The sequence below is a fragment of the Erinaceus europaeus genome, chromosome 2, assembly GCF_950295315.1.
Source record: "Erinaceus europaeus chromosome 2, mEriEur2.1, whole genome shotgun sequence".
Classification (NCBI taxonomy): Eukaryota; Metazoa; Chordata; class Mammalia; order Eulipotyphla; family Erinaceidae; genus Erinaceus; species Erinaceus europaeus.
The window spans coordinates 124,875,677-124,894,228 of NC_080163.1; the positions used below are offsets into that span (position 1 = coordinate 124,875,677).

General features: G+C 45.8%; 1 protein-coding gene across 2 annotated transcripts in view; it reads right to left on the reverse strand.

Annotated features, from left to right (window-relative positions):
- The window catches only part of PLCG2 (phospholipase C gamma 2), a 175,783-nt gene extending 158,218 nt beyond the window's left edge, over positions 1-17,565 (reverse strand). For both annotated transcript variants that reach the window (XM_007516620.3, XM_060185114.1), the window contains exons 1-2: positions 17,443-17,565; positions 8,314-8,550 (exon numbers count right to left, since the gene is read on the reverse strand). In XM_007516620.3, coding sequence (XP_007516682.1) covers positions 8,314-8,506 — 193 coding nt within the window. In that variant the 5' untranslated portion in view covers positions 8,507-8,550; positions 17,443-17,565. The remainder of the gene's footprint in view (positions 1-8,313; positions 8,551-17,442) is intronic.
- Between the last annotated feature and the right edge of the window lie 987 nt (positions 17,566-18,552).

Genomic DNA, 18,552 nt, shown 5'->3' on the forward strand with positions numbered 1-18,552 from the left:
TTTAAGAGTCAAATCTGAGGAGAAATCTCAGGGATCATCTTAACCCTCATCCTTGGAAAACAAAAGGAGTACAGTTGGCCAAGAGTGAGTCAGAGGTTTAAGACACATTGTTCGATTAAAAATCAGGCCTTGAGACTCCTGCCCCATACCTTTTCTCTTTCCCCTCTTAATACATTATTTTAATCATGCAACATTTCCTGCATATAAACATGTACACAAAATCCATTTAGACTTACACAGTAGAAAGTATTGTCTCATTTGATAGAGAAACCAATGCAGAAAGGCCAAATAATTTGCCTTGAGTCACAAGCTAGTAGGTGATGGAGCAGAATTTGAAGCAGAATCTGGATGCAGAGTCCAGGTGTTCTCATGATCAGTATCTTCCAGTATCATCATCAATATCTTCCCATCTGAACAGGCACACCACCTCCTCACCAAATGATTTCCTGCCGCTTGAAGCTGAGCTAATGGGACCTTAGAACTAACTTTCTGGGACTCAAGAGGCCCAAGGGATGAGAAGTCCTTCTTCCAGCTAGAAATCTTCGAATTTGTGGGGAGGCACAAGATGCCATGTAAGAAGCCTAACCACTCTGGACCTCCATTCCAATTAAGCATCACCACCCAAGGTGCCTGGTATGGAAGTGAAGATTCTATTGGATTGTCAGAAAAGCCATGACAGATTTCTTTCTTTGCAAACAACCTTCCAGACCAGGCAACATACCACTTAGACACCATCCAACAGTCTCAGTCCAGGCCCCAAAAGGAAAAAGAATCACCCAGCTGAGCCCTGCCCAAATATCTAACCCACAAATCTACCGACTTTTACTCAGTGGCACCACTGAACCCACTTTAGGGTGGTCATCCCACTGACATCTGGAAAACCATTTCCTCAACTTCCCACACAAGTAGCCCCTCTGCTATGAGCTGTTCCCCCTTTTCTACCACCATTCCCCATACCTAGATGCAAAGTGTAAAGTCCCCAGAGACTCTTAATGGAACTGCTGGCACATGATTATTCCTGCACTGGCGGCTTGCTGACTCCATTTTCCCTCCATGGCAGGGTGGTAATCATCCTGCCTCCCCTATCTTAACACCCCTTCTGAAAACTCTGCAATGGATCCTTTCTACCTGCCACAAAAAGCTGGAACACCTCAGTGTTGTTTAAGTTCGGAGCGCCAGCTGGCCAGGCTAGCATCGCGGCGGTAGACAGAGACAGAGACTCGGGGACACACGGCTGGGCTGAGAAGCTGCAGTTTAATCTTTATTCACGAGCGGGCAAATCACCACACCATGTGCTTCCCTATCATTTTCCCTCCGCCGCTGCTGCTGGGACTCTGGACGTCCTTAGCATAGGGGGCGGGGAGAAAGTGGGCACGAAACTAGCAAGGGCCAAACCAATTTTTCTCAGAGGTCGGGGGGAAGGGGAGCAAACCAATATGACCAACACCTCAGCAAAACTCTACTTTCCTAGCTGGTAACAACTCCACAGTGATGTAACTTGCCACGGTCACAAAGCAAAGCTCGTGAAACAGTGTGAAAAGTAAAGCCCAACCTTTGGACCCAATAAAACAATGTAGGCTTCATGAGAAGTGGAATCTAATTTAATTATGCTTTTATCTATAGTAGCCAGGAACAGTGCCTAGCAGAACTGGCATTCAAATAAGGAAGGGAAAATGGATGGGTGGATGGGTGGATGGGTGGGTGGGTGGATGGGTGGGTGGGTGGGTGGGTGGATGGGTGGGTGGATGGGTGGAGGGATGGGTGGAGGGATGGATGGATGGATGGATGGATGGATGGATGGATGGATGGATGGATGGATGGAAAAATGCATGGATGGATGGAAAGATGGACAGATGGAAGACTGTAGAAGTAATGAATGAAAGAATGGCTGAATGAAGTAAAGGAAGGAAGGAAAGAAGAAATGATAGAAGGAAAGGAGGATGGGTGGATGGGATTATAGATAGGCAGAGAGGGAAGAAAGGAAAGGTGGAATGGGAGTGGAGAAGGAAAGGAAGGGATTGCTAGAGCAGTTTATACCAAACCTCACCAGCATCCAGAATCACCTGGAGATGAATTTTAACTTAAAATACTGAGTCCCAACCAACCAGAGAAATAATAGTTATGTCCAATCATTCCATGAAGAAGGAGAAATTTCTTTCAATTAAGTATAGGAAGAGAACAGGGCAAGAATTTTAAAATCCTGCTTCATGTAAATCAGGATGAGCTTCAGGGAAAAGTTCCAGTAGCCTACACTTTTAAATACCACCAATACCATACACACACACACACACACACACACACACACACACCTCAGGTATTTCTGAGGGTCAGCCAGGCCTGGGCCACACAGGTTAAGAGTAGAAAAGACCCATAGTTCACTCGGGTGGCACACCTGTATTTACCACGGGTGCCTGTTCCACCCCTGATCCAGCTGCACTAGGTTTCCGGGCCACCTGGGAGGTCGAGTGTAGCCAATGCAAACAAAACTGGGGGGAAAGTTGGCTCCACATATAGGCATTTCCAAAGCAGGACTTCTAGCTCCGTGCCACAAAGCTTGCTTGGCTCCAAAGTCAAGAAAGCTGTTTAATCTTACTCATGTTAAGAGGATTAAATGAAGAATTATGGCAACCTACCAGAGTCTACCTGTGAATGGTCAAGTTCAAAGCTTCACACAGTGTGATGAGGGTGTGAGGAACACACCTCATGGGTATGTGAGAAGTGATGTAAAGCTGTCCTTTAAAATTATAATACTGAGCAGTCCCAGTTCAATCTCCAGCAATAAACAGGGCAGAAATGAGTGGTGCTCTGGTTCTCTCTTTCACTCTCTATCTCTCTCTCTTTCTCTCTCTCTCTCCTCTCTCTCTATCTCTCTCTCTCTCTCTCTCTATCTCACCCTCTCAAAAAAAATATCTTTTAGTAGGGTACCAAAGTAATAACCCTGGGTTGAGGGTGAGGGTGGATGTTCAGCTTCATGGGGGGGAATGGAAGGAGGCATAGTCTTTTGGTGGTGGGAATGGTGTTTATGTACACTCCTATTAATTTGTAGTTATATAAATCACTATTTAATTAATATGAGAGGGGAAGATTGATTAAATGTCTCATACTTTTTAAAGTACAGACTGAGTCTTTTTAATACATAGGCTGAGTCTTTGATATGTTGACTCTTAAAAGCTTACACCGGGGAGAACATAAGCAACCAGTGGCACAGCTATATACAAATAATATCAAAGGACATAAATTATGGTGATGTTCCAGGTTCCAGATGCCATCAGGATGCCGGCCAGGCTTCCCTGGACTGAAGACCCCACCAATGTGTCCTGGAGCTCCGCTTCCCCAGAGACCCACCCTACTAGGGAAAGAGAGAGGCAGACTGGGAGTATGGACCGACCAGTCAACGTCCATGTTCAGTGGGGAAGCAATTACAGAAGCCAGACCTTCTACCTTCTCTAACCCACAATGACCCTGGGTCCATGCTCCCAGAGGGATAGAGAATGGGAAAGCTATCAGGGGAGGGGATGGGATGTGGAGATTGGGTGGTGGGAATTAATGTGTAGTTGTACCCCTCCTACCCTATGGTTTTGTTAGTTTATCCTTTCTTAAATAAAAAATAAATTTAAAAAAAATTATGGTGATGTTGTGTATGATGCAGAAAATCCTAACAAGGGGATATTTCAAAGTTAACCCAAATGCCAAATACTGTGATTATAGCAATAACTATCTATTGTCTTCTTAAACCCTAAGACAGCAAGAACCTTCCACTCCCTCTATAAAGCCTATATTCTGGAACCTCTAAGGTGGGGCTCACTTTCCTGCATGCTACTCTCAATTCATACCAAATGATATTGCATCCACTGATCCCAACCTAATCAATACAAGGAGTACCACCTCAGCATGCTTCACTTCAGACTGTGTCCAGAGATGTCAGGCAAGAATGTCAACCCTTCAGCCTCATTACTTGGGTGAGACCTTTCCTTTCATTGTATTTTCTAATTCCATTCCAGAAGGTTCACTTCCTAACAAAGTCCAAAAACCTAGATATAGACCAGGTCCCATGATATAGAGCGTATGTTCACATGTATCCATAAATTAGGGCAAAATATATACCTGAAAGACAAAGTATACAATAGTCTGGAGTGAGTCAGTATCAAGTTCATAATGAAATAGTGTCTACTTAGACTTAGATACCCTCCTCATCTATTTCCTATTACAGTTCTCTCACTCACTCCAAAGCCAACCTTAGCAAAGCAAGGACTGCCAAAGCTGAATAAGGGCAAGAGACTGGCATACTTTAATGGCATACTTTAGTCACTATCAGGCCACCCCATCAGCTGGCACCCTAGTCAAAGAGTCCTGAGATTCCCAAACAGACATGATGGGCCTAGACCTCAAATAAATCTCTCTCCGCATTGTTACCTGTCATTTCTATCAGGAACAACATAATAGACCCCTTTGTGGGCCCCCAAAGGACCTTACCCTCAACTTGGATCAACAATGGTGGAGAATGTTCCATCCTCCAAAGGGAGGATGGACAACATACTCTATGCTACACCTGAGGAAGATGGGTCCTGATATTGGGGCAGCTTGGAATGTTCCTACCCATGACCACAGAATGTGAGCTCAGATCTACAGAGATGCAGAGGTCACATAGTTTCCTAAGCTGAAAATGGGCCCCAGATCACATCAAATCGATGGGGTTTACAGTCAACAATATTTATACACTTTTCCCATATTAGGGAGCTACTCTCTTCCCTGATCCAGGTTTCTGGTCCTTTTCCAGCCATGACATCATCTCCTCAGACATTATTTAGATCCACCTGCATATCAGATTTCAGGCTCGGGGGAAAAAAGAAAAAAAAAAAAAAAACACTAGTATAGCCACAGGCCCTTTAGAATATAACTAAAATATGCCTACTAGCTATCTACAAAATGGAGGAACCCTCCCCCCAACTCTTCATCTGCACTATTCCAGCCTTTAGGTCCATGATTGTTCAACAATTTGTTTGGCTTTGTATGTTAACTCTCTTTTCAACCACCAGGTTCCATATGCTAGCAGGATGCTGACCAGACTTCCCTGGACAGACAGCCCACCAATGTGTCCTGGAGCTCCACTTCCCCAGAGCCCTCCCTTACTAGGGAAAGAGAGAGACAGGCTGGAAGTATGGATCGACCTGTCAGCGCCCATGTTCATTGGGGAAGCAATTACAGAAGCCAGACCTTCCTTCCACCTTCTGCATCCCACAATGGCCTTGGGTCCATACTCCCATAGGCTTAAAGAATAGGAAAGCTATTAGGGGAGGCGATGGGATACAGAGATCTGGTGGTGGGAACTGTGTGGAGTTGTACCCCTCTTATCCTATGGTTTAATCAATGTGTTCTTTTTATAAATAAAACATTAAAAAAAAAAGAACAGGGAAGCTATCAAGGGAGGAGACTGGATATGGAGCTCTGGTGGTGAGAATTATGTGGAACTATACCCTTCTTATCCTGTGGTCTTGTCAATATTCCCATTTTACAAATAAAAATTTTTAAAAAGAAAAAAATAAATAAATGTATCTTTTTTTTGCTGGAAGTCTGTCATCAATGTGTTACTATGGCTGGTGCATTAATATATCTTTTAAAAATAAAATTACTGGGATTGGGACCTGGATTAAAGCCCTTGATCCCCACCAGAGGGAGGGGTACTTCATGAGTGGTGGAGCAGTGTTATAGGTCTCTTATCTATATCCCATTCTTTTCCCTTTTCTGTCTCTCTACTTCTGTCTCTATCATAAATTTTAAAAATAAAAGGTGAGAAAAAAGGTCACCATGAGTAATGGAATTTCTGAGAAGATACCAATGATAACCCTGGTGGCTTAAAAATAAAAATAAAGGGGGTCGGGTGGTAGCGCAATGGGTTAAGCACACATGGCGCAAAGCGCAAGGACCGGCGTAAGGATCCAGGTTCCAGCCCCCAGCTCCCCACCTACAGAGGGTTCACTTCACAAGCGGTGAAGCAGGTCTGCAGGTGTCTATCTTTCTCTCCCCGTCTTCCCCTCCTCTCTCCATTTCTCTCTGTCCTATCCAACAACAAACGACATCAACAATAATAGTAATAACCACAAGGCTACAACAAAGGCAACAAAAATAAATAAATAAATAAATAAAAATAAAGGAGGCTAGGCAGTAGTGTACCGGGTTCAGGGCACATAGTGCAAAGCACAAGGATCCTGGTTTGAGACCCTGGCTCCCCACCTGCAGGAGGGTCACTTCGCAAGCAGTGAAGCAGGTCTGCAGGTGTCTATCTTTCTCTCTTCCTTTCTGTCTTCCCATCCTCTCTTGAATTCTCTCCATCCTATCCAATAGCAACAACAATGGAAAAAAGGATGGCTGCCAGGAGCAGTAGATTCGTAGTGTAGGCACCAAGCTCCAGTAATAGCCCTGGAGCCTAAAAAAATAAAAAAAATAAAGATAAAATAAAGTTGGGGGCTGGGTGGTAGCGCAGCAGATTAAGTGCACATGGCGTAAAGTGCAAGGACTGGCGTAGGGATCCCAGTTCGAGCCTCCCAGCTCCCCACCTATACGGGGGTCACTTCGCAAGCAGTGAAGCAGGTCTATAGGTGTCTTTCTCTCCTCCTCCTCTGTCTTCCCCTCCTCTCTCGATTTCTCCCTGTCCTGTCCAACAACAACAACAGCTATAACAATAATAACAATAACAACCACGACAAGGGCAACAAAATGGGAAAAATAGACTCCAAGAGCAGTGGATTTGTAGTGCCAGCACTGAGCCCAAGCAATAACCATAGAGGCAATAAATAAATAAATAAATAAATAAATAAATAAATAAAGTTATAATACCTGTACCCTCAGAAAAAAAACATAGAAAACTTTCCTTTCAATAAGCCTATAATGCACATAAAAGAATCACGCAAAGATAAGCTTCACACACTTCTGGTGGGAATATAAAATACTGCAGTAATCTGGAAAACAGTGTGACAGTCCCTAAAATGATTAAACACAGAAGTAAGCATATGACCCAGTAAGTACACTCCCAGGCATACACCCAAGAGCAGTCAAAATTTACTACCACAAAAATCCTGTTCTTGTGTGCTCATAACAGGCAAAAGGCAGAAAACAACCCAGGTGTCCAACAACAGATGAACTGACAAATTGTACAATATCATTCAGTAGTAAAGATGAATAAAGCTTTGATACATGCTACAATGTAGAGGAACCTGGAAATAGTCACACTGGTTACATGGTTCCACTGGCAGGAAATATCCAGGAAAGTTTCTTAGTGATAGCTCAGTAAAGATGTTGGAAGAGAAGAAAATGAAAGGAGAGTTTCTATAGTAATAGCTAAAGTCTGGACACAGTCCTAAACAGTCATCCTTAGGGGTTACAGTCACAGTGCAGCCAGAAAACTGTGTCCATGAAAAAATAAAACATATTGATGCATTGAAAAGAAACCACCTTCAAGATAATTATTAAATTCAAAAATGAAACCTATATGCCTGATAGTATGTAGTAGGTGTCCATTTGTTGAAAAATATATGGTACAGATACAGAACACTTCCAGAAAACAAAAGGACTTGGTAATGAGTTTATTACTTGCACAGGAGCAGGACTAGTGGGGACAGACATTTATGATTTGCTCCCAAGTATACCTTTTCATTTTTACATTAATTACTAACTACAGTTCTCTCTCTCTCTCTCTCCCTCCCTCCCTCTCCCTCTCCCTCTCCCCCTCCCTCTCCACCAAATCTTTGCAACTGCAAATAGCTTAAGCCTACAGTTTACTTAAAAAAAATAAAAGTAATCTTAGAAACTTTAGGAACTGAGCCAGTTCCCCAATATGGGGAAGGAAAGACGCCTCCACCAGACCAGGTTCATCTGAAAGCTACAAGACACTTGATAGTTTGCTTTCTGCATGGAGAAGCTAACACAGAGGTCCCTCACTCAGTTCTGTGGTTTGCAGTCACATGAAACAGGCACTGAGCTATCAAGCTGTGAGATTCAGCAAGCTCTGGTCAGTTGGCCCTTAGGAGGACAGACAGCTTGGCCAGCAAAGGGAACCAAGCAACGCCTGAGGTCACATTGCAACAGTAGCACCTCTTAGTAACCCAGGTAAGCTGTCTGAACATCAATTCCAAAGTGACCCACATAGAACAAGGCCTTAACTGGAATGTTCCTGGATGAACCTCCCCCCACCCCCGACATCAGAGACCCAGATAGAGTGACCACATTTTCACTGTTAGAAGAAGGTCCCAAAACTAACAACTGAAGGCAGGAAGACAGAAGTTAACAAGAAGGAACTCCTGGCCTCCAGGTACTCACAGAAGCCCTCGATCTTGTCAGCTGTCTTGCTCCAGGCCACCTGCCGTGTCTCCATGATCACCTGCACAGTCCTGCGCTCAGGGGTGGACTTGCGGAAGCTGAACACCGTCATCACCGTGCCCAGCTCCAGGGCTCTCTTGATCTGACTTTTCTCATATTCCGGAAGCGTGTCCACATTGAACATGGCAGTCATTGTTGGTAACTCTGGGGTGCAGGAAGGGGTGACGGAGCAGGAGGCTGAAAAGGCACAGTATAAGATGAAGTTGGTTTTAACTGAAAGAGACTCAGTTCAAGCTTGAGCTTGGAGTCTAGACCCTTTCTTGAGCCTTTAGGGTGTTTCAGGAGAAGCCTCAATAGGTAAAGAACCACTGACCAGAGAGCCCAAGCAGAACACACAGAGGCTTAAATGGAAGTTTAGGTATGGAGGCAGGTGGCCATGACTCTGACGGCCCAACCGTTATCCTGGCTTTGAATAACCAAATCACTCCAGCCTAGCAGTGATCCCCTCCTTGACCGTACACTTTCATGCCACAGACTATTTGAATAGCCAAAGCAGTGGAGCTTCCTACACTGCCATCCTTTTCTAGCCTGCCTAGAGATTTCAAACCATCTCTTTACTGCCTGTGTGAAATTGGGAACGTAACACAAAAGAATATGAAGGCAGGAGAGATAGTATAATGGTTATGCAAAAAGCCCTTCAAGCCTGAGGCACCAAAGGGCCCAGGTTCAATCCCCAGCATTGCCATAAGCCTGAGCTGAGCACTGCTCTAGGGAATGGAGGGAGGGAGGATGAGAGGGAGGATGGGAGGGAGGGAGGGAGGAAGGAAGGGGGGAGGTGGAAGGAAGAAAGAGGAGCTTGAGAGCTGATTTAGTGGCGCAGCACCTGCCTCAAATGTATGAGGCTCTGATTTGGATCCCCAACACCACATAAGAGCAGCAAAGACAAAAACAAGTAGCACTCCAGGTACTGGAGCCACCACTTTCTCTCTTTTGCTCTGAGTCTCTATCTCATTCTCTCATAAAAAATGAAGTGCTGTTCTTTGTGTGTGTGTGTGTGTGTGCGCGCGCGCGCACACACACGCGCGCGCGCATATGCATGTTCGTGTGTGTACAGATATGTATATATCTAAAATAAATAAAAGTAAAAAACTGGGGCTGGGTGGTGGTATACCACATGAAAGGACCTGAGTTCAAGCCCCTGATCCCCACCTGTGGGAGTGTGGGGGGAGCTTCATGAGTGATGGAGCAGTGTTGCAGGTCTTGCTCATTCTCTCTCCCTCTCTAGCCCCTCCCTTCCCTCTCCATTTCTATCTCTATGAAAAAAAAAAATGTTCTAATATAAATGGTCATCTGTAGCAGTGAATTTGTTATGCAGGTACACTGAGCCCCAGAGGCAACCCTAGTGGCAATAAAATTAAAAGAAAGAATAAATAAAAATAGCCCAGACACAGTGGAATTACACATGAGGCCCCAGCTTCACATTAAAATAATTTTTGTGGAAGTCAGGCGGTAGCACAATGGGTTAAGTGCACATGGAGCAAAGCACAAGGATCTGCATAAGGATCGAGACCCCAGCTCCCCACCTGCAGGGGAGTTGCTTCACAGGTGGTGAAGCAGGTCTGCAGGTGTCTGTCTTTCTCTCCCTCTCTCTGTCTTCCCCTCCTCGCTCCACTTCTCTCTATCCTATCTAACAATGACATCACTAACAACAACAATAACTACAATAAAAAAGGACAACAAAAGGGAAAATAAATAAATATTAAAAATAATATTGTTTATTAATAAAAAGCAAGGAGAAAGAACAGCAGAGCATCACTCCAGTGTGAAGTCAGGAGTCCAACTTGGGACTTCATGTTTACATGTTAGACACTCTACCCACTGCACCATCTCCTGGGCTCTGTTTTTAACATGGGGAAAGTATCAGTAGAGACCCTGCTGAGAAAGGAAATGAAAAGGAAAGAAAACATCAGGGCCCAACCATATCAAGTTTGAGTGCCTGTGTGGGTTCCTGGTGACTAAGTGCCCTTCTGTGTAACCTCAGCAAGTTTTACCCTTTCTATAATGAGAAAGTTAGGAAATCTGGACCATTATACCCCAAGGAAGCACCCAGCAAAGTGCTCATTGTTCAGGCGGTATACAGAGTCCATGTCTAACAGAGAGGTGCTTGGGCCCCAATCTTGGAGCCCTCTCTGTCTGGCCTCTCTCATGCCAACATGCAGCCCAACAAACAGCTAGAATCCAAGTGTTCTTACCCTTCCCTTAGTTCCTCCTAAGACCTTAATCTTAGATTACTCAGAATGCCTGCTAACTCATCTCATGTTCTACCCTGGCCCTATATTCAACTCTCAGACTGGCAGCCATGAAAATGCTTTCAGACAGGAGGGAAATCATGTTACTCCTCTGCTCAAAACCCAGTAGTCCCCTGAGCCCTGGCTCACTCCCCCATTCTATCAACTAGATATCCAAAGACACTTTGCTACCTCAGAGGGTCTTAAACTGAAGATTCTACAGAATCACATAAGCCCGGGACTCACTCCACAAGTTTAAAGGAAACCATAACAGAGAACAACATTTTACAAAGTTCATAGTTAGGATTAAAACAAGTATTAGGGGGTGGGCAGTGGCAAACCCAGTTAAGTGTACACATTACCATGGGCAAGGATGGACTTCAAGCCCCTGGTCCCCACCCACAGGGGTGAAGAAATGCTGCAAGTGTTTCTCTTTCTCTCTCCCTATCTCCTCTCCTCTCTCAATTTCTCTCTATGCTAGAAAATTAAATGTTTTTAAAGGAGTTAAAGGAAGTATCATATCTCAAACTTTTTAAACAATGATACAATGCATTTTAGGTGGTAGCACAGTGGACACAGTGCCAGACTCTCTAGCATGAGGCCCCAAGTTCAGTCCTAAGCAGTACCTGTATCAGGGTCATGCTCTGATTCCCTCTTTTCTATCTAATAAATGAAATAAAATAAAAGATACAAAATCAGTGCTCCTAGGATCTAGGTATTACTACTATTTACCACCTGTGTATCTTTCTTATCCCCTTTTCCCTCCAAATCCCTTTGGGAGACTCACAATTGTCTTTTTTTATTATTATTATTCCCTTTTGTTGCCCTTGGTTTTGTTTGTTTGTTGTTTTTATTGTTGTCGTTGTTGGATAGGACAGCGAGAAATGGAGAGAGGAGGGGAAGACAGCGAGGGAGAGAGAAAGACACCTGCAGACCTGCTTCACCACCTGTGAAGGGACTCCCCTGCAGGTGGGGAGCCAGGGGCTGGAACCAGGATCCTTACAAAGGTCCTTGCGCTTTTGCACCACATGCGCTTAACCTGCTGCATACTGCCCGACTCCCTTTTTTTTTCTTTTGTCATTATTGTTGTTAGGGTTTTACCACTCCCAACAGACGTTTTAGACAGCCATAGAGAGACTAAAGGAGAGACAACAGCACCGTAGCCTTCTCCAGTATGGTGAGTGCCAGATTTGGACTAGGGCATCATGCATGGCAAAGCAGCACACTACCCAGATAAACTATCTGCCTGACCTTCACATTTGGCTCTATGCAGCCTGTAAGAAGCAGATGTTTCCAGGCTTTAGGGCCCTCCACTCTGGTTCTGTCTCCTTATGATCTCCTGCCAAGTTGCTCAAAATTAAAGCTTCAGTTCCCTCACCTACAGAATGGGAGGACCAGAAGAATGACGAGCTCCAAGAATGCCCAGCCTGAAACATTCTCTAGAGCCCAGGTTAACTGGCCAGTCAGCCAATAGGTTCACTAAGTATCAGCCTGGTACCAAGCACTGAGCTGGGGACTGGCATGCAAATGTGGAAGATGGGGAAAGGCCCAGGTCTTGCCCTTTACCCCTTCCTCCTTCCACCTGGCACCCATGACCTAAGGCATCTCTGCAGGTGTGCTGGCAGCCAGAGTTAAAATCATGAATTAATGAATTATGCATGCACTCTGCCCAGCTGGAAACAGACCTTCTGGCTCTAGGAATTTACGACAGAGCTAAAAAAAAAAAAAAAAAAAAAAAAGAGCAGCAGAGACATGGGGGGCAAGGACAAAGGAGAGGCAGGAGGGGACCTAGAATGAGGCTGGGGTTTACACAGCCCCAAGCATCTAGGGATGCGGGCATTCAAATCCAGTCTTTAACTCCCTGGGTAACTTTAAGAAGGAACAGCATTCTAGTCACAAGAATTGGCTCAACCAATGACCCAATGAGAGCTGCCTGGGATGAACAAGGTCAAGGGAAGGAACAGGATACTTGTGGCCAGAGTCCTCTAGGTAAAGCAGGTAACACCTCCAGGGAAAGCAGCCCTTTATTCTTTCTCTGGGTGCTAGCCTCTGAGATGAGGCATCTGGCTCATCTGGTCTAGTCTCAATAAAAAATCCTGAAAGTGAAAACTGGAAGTCCTGGGAGGTGAAATGACACATCTCCAAGGTCACACAGACAAGTACCAACACCAGAATCAGGGCATTAGTCTGAATCTCACGGGGCTGATCCTTTAGCACCTGCCTGCTGGGATTCAGAATACCCTGAATCTGGGCAGATACTCACTGATTTGGCACCCACTGATTTGGCAACAAGGACATTAATGGGGAATTACACACTCCCTGGAAACACCTCTGAGGCAATGAGCCAGCCAGGAAGCACTGGCACCCAGAGGCCAAGGGCTTAAACTCCTGGGACTTTGGCTACTTCCAGTTCAGAAGCCCAGTGGACTGGCTCACTCATACACTTCAGTCTCTCAAGCTGCCTCTTGCCAAGAACTGAAAAGAGAGACTCTACCACCAAGTACCAGCCACCTCTGGACTTGGGTTTCCAGAGTTCAGGACTTCAGCAGCCAAGGCAAGGACATCTCCAAGGCCCAAACCTAGGGGAGGGGCCCTCACTATCGATGGTCACTTCCATTTTGCATCTGCTTTCAAAAGAAAAAAAAAAAATCAAAATAGCCTTGAAATCCTTTTATTGTTGTTGTTGTTCCTGTTTCTCCTCCTCCCTGTGTAACTTTATAAAATGACATAGGATGTAAATACAAATATGGCTGACATTTTGCCAATTCAATTCTTCAGAACCTTCTTGGGGATACAAGGACCAGCCTCAGAAAACAAGTGAGATTTCTTGTCCTCCACGTTCTCTGCACACGAGATTTTGTTCTGATCAGTACTATATCAGAACAGATAAAATACAGTAATGCCAGAACAGTATAGAACACCAAAGCCCATGAAGTCATTCTGTTAAAATCCAGCACAGGTTCAAAAGTAATAACTCATCTAGAAACTCAGCCATGTACAAGTTCCAGCACCCAGCCCCACAGCACTGGGGAAAGCTTTGGTTGTGTGTGTGTGTGTGTGTGTGTGTGTGTGTGTGTGTGTGTCTCAATTTGAATAAGTAGGTCTAAGGGGGGAGATATTATACTGGTTATGCAAAGAGACTCTCATGCCTGAGGCTCCAAAGTCCAAGGTTCAATCTCCCACACCACCAGAAGCCAAAGTTAAGCAGTGCTTCAGTTAAAAAAAAAAAGGGGGGGGAGGTGCACCTGGTTGAGCACACACATTAAAGTGCACAAAGACCCAGGCTCAAGCCCCCAGTAGGTCGGAAGCTTCATGAGCTGTGAAACAGTACTGCAGATTTCTCTCTCTCTTTCCTTCTCAATTTCTGTCTCTATGCAAAATAAGTAAGAAAAAAGTAAAAAGAGATATTACCCTTGAAAGAAAGGAAGGGAGAAAGAAAGAATGAATGAAAGAGAGAAAGAAAGAAAGGGAGAAAGAAAGAAAAGAAAGAGGGGGTCAGGTGGTGCACACTAGGTCAAGCAAGCATACAGCAAGGATCTGCGCAAGGATCCCAGTTTGAGGCCCCAACTCCCCACCAGCATGGGGGGGTCGCTTCATAAGTGGTGAAGCAAGTCTGCAGGTGTCTATCTTTCTCTCCCCTCTCCTCTCAATTTCTCTTGTTCTATCCAATGGAACGGGGGCGGGGGCAATGGCCTCCAGTAGCAATGGATGTGTAGTGCAGGCACCGAGCATTAACCCTGGAGGCAAAAATTAAATAAATAAATAAATAAGGAATGGAATGTCAGAAGCAGTGGGGTTCCAGCAATGATAATATATATAAACCAGCATAGTTGCACCACTAAGAGGCAGCTGGCCTTCCCACAGCCCAGTGGACATTACTACTGCACCTTAGTCAACCTGCAGCAACAGAGGGCTGCAGCTTTTTCTTTTTAATCTTTATTTATTGGATAGAGACAGTCAGAAATTGAGAGGAGAGGAGGAGATAGGAAGAGAGACAGCGAGAGCCCTGAAACCCTGCTTCACCACTCTTGTGAAGCTTTCCCCTTACAGGTGGGGACTGGGGGCTCAAACCTGGGTCCTTGTACACTGTAACATGTGCACTCAAGCAAGTGCACCACCACCTGGTCCCAGGGCTGCAGCTTTTTACTGAAGAAGGGGAGCAATATCACCATTTGAGAGAGGAGTGGGAAGCAGGTTCAACTCTGGGTAGAGAGGATCATAAACCTCTGAGCATGTAAAGTATAAAGTGCATACATATTTTAGCCAAGTAGGCACACATGGGCAGAAAGAAATTCACAGAAAGATGTTCACCAAAGTGGTTGTAATGGAAGGAGAAGAAGACTGGAAACAACTCCACTGCTCACTGTTGGGGTACTAATACATAATAAAACACATAAAATGTCATAAGGGAAAATACACATAAAACAATGGATCTGGGACCAGGCAGTAGAGGCACACATCACCATGCACAGGAACCTGGGTTCAAGCCCCCAGTCCCTACCTGCAGGGGGAAAGATTCACAATCAATAAAGCAGTGCTACAAGTGTCTGCCTGTGCCTCGCCCCTGCCTGTCCCTTTCCCCAATTCAATCTGGAAAGATTCAGGAGATACATTTAAAAGCAGACTCTCTTGAAAGTCTAGAGAGGGATAAGAAATAGTTTATTTGATAGACTACAGGCCTGTCTCTCCCTTTCTTCTCTGTTTACCTCTAAAATAAAAAGTGAAAAAGTTGACCCAAGGAGGATACTCAGCAGTGATACTACACAGTTGCAAGGCCCTAGGTTCATTCCCAGGCACCATTGAAAATAACATAGGGTGGGGGTGGGGGTTTATACCCAGTAGAGCACACGTATTATCATGCACAAGAACCTGGTTCCAAGTCACTGAACCCCACCTGTGGAGGGGAAGCTTCACAAGAGATGAGGCAGTGCTGCCGGTGTCTCTGTCTCTTTCCTCCCCTCCCTGTCCATTTCTGTCTCTATCAAAAAAAAGAGGGGTGGGGATATATCTACCAGAAGCAGTGGATTCATTGTGCAAGCACCAAATTCCAGCCATAACCCTGGTAACAAAAAAAAAAAAAAAAAACACTTTATCCTTGTTCAAGGACCCAGGTTTGAGCCCCTGGCCACCACATGGGAGCACCTGCATAAAGGGAACTTCATGAGCAGTGGAGCAGTGCTCCAAATGTCCATAGCACCCTAGGATATAGGACTGAGTGGCCCCTAATCTAGAGAGAAGAAACACAGGCTCAGAGAAGTTCAACTCCCCCAGGGCCTCACAGCTAGAAATAAAATTCAAATTAAGTTGACTAACAAGACCACCAGTTTCCCTGGCACCAAGTCTCCCGCCCATCTCTCCTTCCTACTCGGTCTCTCAACCTCCTTTGAAAATAAGTCTACTGGAAGTGGTGGAACTATGCAGGCACAAGTGCCAGAGATAATCCTAGTGGCAACAATAATATGATAATAAAAATCAAGGAAGACTGATTACTTTTGGAGGGCACATAAAGATAAGGGGATTACTTGACTTTTCAGAGATTTAAATGTGTGACACAGCTGATGAGCTCTCTCTCTCTCTCTCTCTCTGTGTGTGTGTGTGTGTGTGTGTCCCGTTTTCTAAACTGAAACGTATTCTCTAGTTTTCTCACTAGCAATTTTCCACCAGCTCCACCCAGCAAAGGAGCTATTCATGGGGCAGTTTGCTTGGCTCTTCCAAAGGCTTCATACACCAAACATGGGGAGGGGACAGGAGAGGAGGGGACAGGGAGGCAAAGAGGAGGCAGCCACCACAATCAGGAAAGCCCCTAGAGGAGGGCCCCTACACACGTGGTACACACACCTATGTAACAGGGTAACTGCTGGGATAGACATGGACCCCAAAATCAGCAAGGCATCCCTGCAGAACTAAAGCTCAGGATGGTTATATCTTCCCCTCACACATCCCATCCCTTACCTAGGCACAGAATTCTCAACCAGAGGGTCAAAAATTAGGAGGCTGGGAGTCTTCTTCCCATAGACAGGCCCCAATTGCCCATAGCTCCCTAGGATGTAAGACTGAGTGGACCCGATTCTAGAGAGAAGAAACAGGCTCAGAGAGGTTCTTCACCTCTCTCAAGACCACACAGCAAGAATTAAAATTCAAATTAAGTTGACTAACAAAGCCACCAGTTTCTCTTATGGGGTGCAGAAGGTGGAAGGTCTCTCCCACCCATCCTTCCAACCTCAAGATACTTTCACTCTATCTAGCTTCAAGATCAGTGTACTTAGATGATACCCTCTCCAACCTCTGCCAGAACCCAGCCCAAAGGAGATTGACACATCTCCATCTGGGGATTCTTCCGGTAGGAGGTGAATTACCTCCTTAGATTCCAAAACACAACCAGCAATGTGTACAGTTGCTGTAGTGCACACACGGGTGGGCGAGGAAACAGAGTCCCCGGAGGTTTCTCTCTCGGGGAAGAGCTGAGCCTTCCGGATGCCCGACTCCACTACCCGCTCACAACCACCTGTGCTGACGGGGAAGTGCCAGTGGCCAGGAAGCGCCCGCCCCCAGGAGAAGCCTTCTTGCCCCTGCTGCTTCACCCCACCCCACCCCCCAACCTTTTCCATTCAAAGCTGGGGTACTCCAAAGCATAGAGCAGCCAAGAGGGATCGGTCCTGTCCGGGAAGGAAGTGGCATGCAGAGGGACCTGGACCCCGCTGACCCCGCCCCAAGAGCGGAGCCAGCCAGCCCCCAACCCCCAGCAGAAGGTGCGTCCCGTGCAGGTCCCTGCTGGATGCCGCTCCCAAAGCCCAGGTCCCCTGGCTCCCGCGCGCCCCTGCCCGGCTCGGGCCCAGCTCACCCAGCTGTGAGCCCCAGCGTGTCCCAGAGCCGCCCCGCCGTCCAGGCTCCAGCACTCCCTGCCGCACAGCCCTCCGCCTGCACACCCCGCCAGGCTACTTCTGCTTCGGCTGCTGCGGCTGGGCGCCCAGAGACTCCTCCCCCCACCCCCCACCCCCCGGGGCCGCCCCACCAACGCACCCCCATGCCCCACCTCCCGCAGCTCCGAACACCCATTGCGTGGCTCCCCATAGGGGCTGGGCCCCAGCCTGGAACTGGCTATAACAGCTGGAGGGGAAGTTACCGGCGCTGGTCCCTTGTGAGTTAGAGAAGAAACTTGCAGAGTTGTTTTGAGTGTATGGAAGGCTTCCTTGCTGCATAGATACAGGTGTTTTAACTCCTTTCAGGGATCATCAGCGCTACACCCAGTTTGGAATCACCAGAGGCTGGGCTTGTCTCACTCAGACCACCTGGACACAAGTGGCTTCCTGGAACAAGCCACTTAAGGACTTTCAGTCTCTGTTTCCTCATCTGTTTCACAAAACCCTAGTAGTGGGTTATAGGGAGCAAAGAACTGACCTCTCCCCACACCCATGGCAGCCTTAAATATATCAACATCTCAGCGTAGAGATGACACAAACACTCTGTTGTGTGACTATTCCCTTAGCTACAAAGGCCTTTCTAGCAAGTCAGTTTGGGAGGCGATAGCATTCTTGAGAAATGCCGCTTTTTTTCATTCTTATGCTTCAAGTAGCAACTTTATTCAAATCTTCATAGGTATCTTTGACACACAAGTGCTGTGTGATAACTTGAGCTAGCTTTTTTTTTAAATTTATAAAATGGAAATTTTGTGGTCCAGAAGGTGGCGTAGTAGATAAGGCATTGGACTCTCAAGCATGAGGTCCCGAGTACAATCCCAGGGAGCACATGTACTAGAGCGATGTCTGGTTTTCTCTCCTATCATTTCTCATGAATACATATAACAAAATCTTTAAAAATAAAATAAAATGGAAATATTGACAAGACCATAGGATAAGAGGGGTACAACTCCACAGAATCCCCACCTTGATAGCTTTCCTATTCTTATTCTCTTATTATTCTCTCTTTTCCTATTCTTATCCTCTGGGAGTAT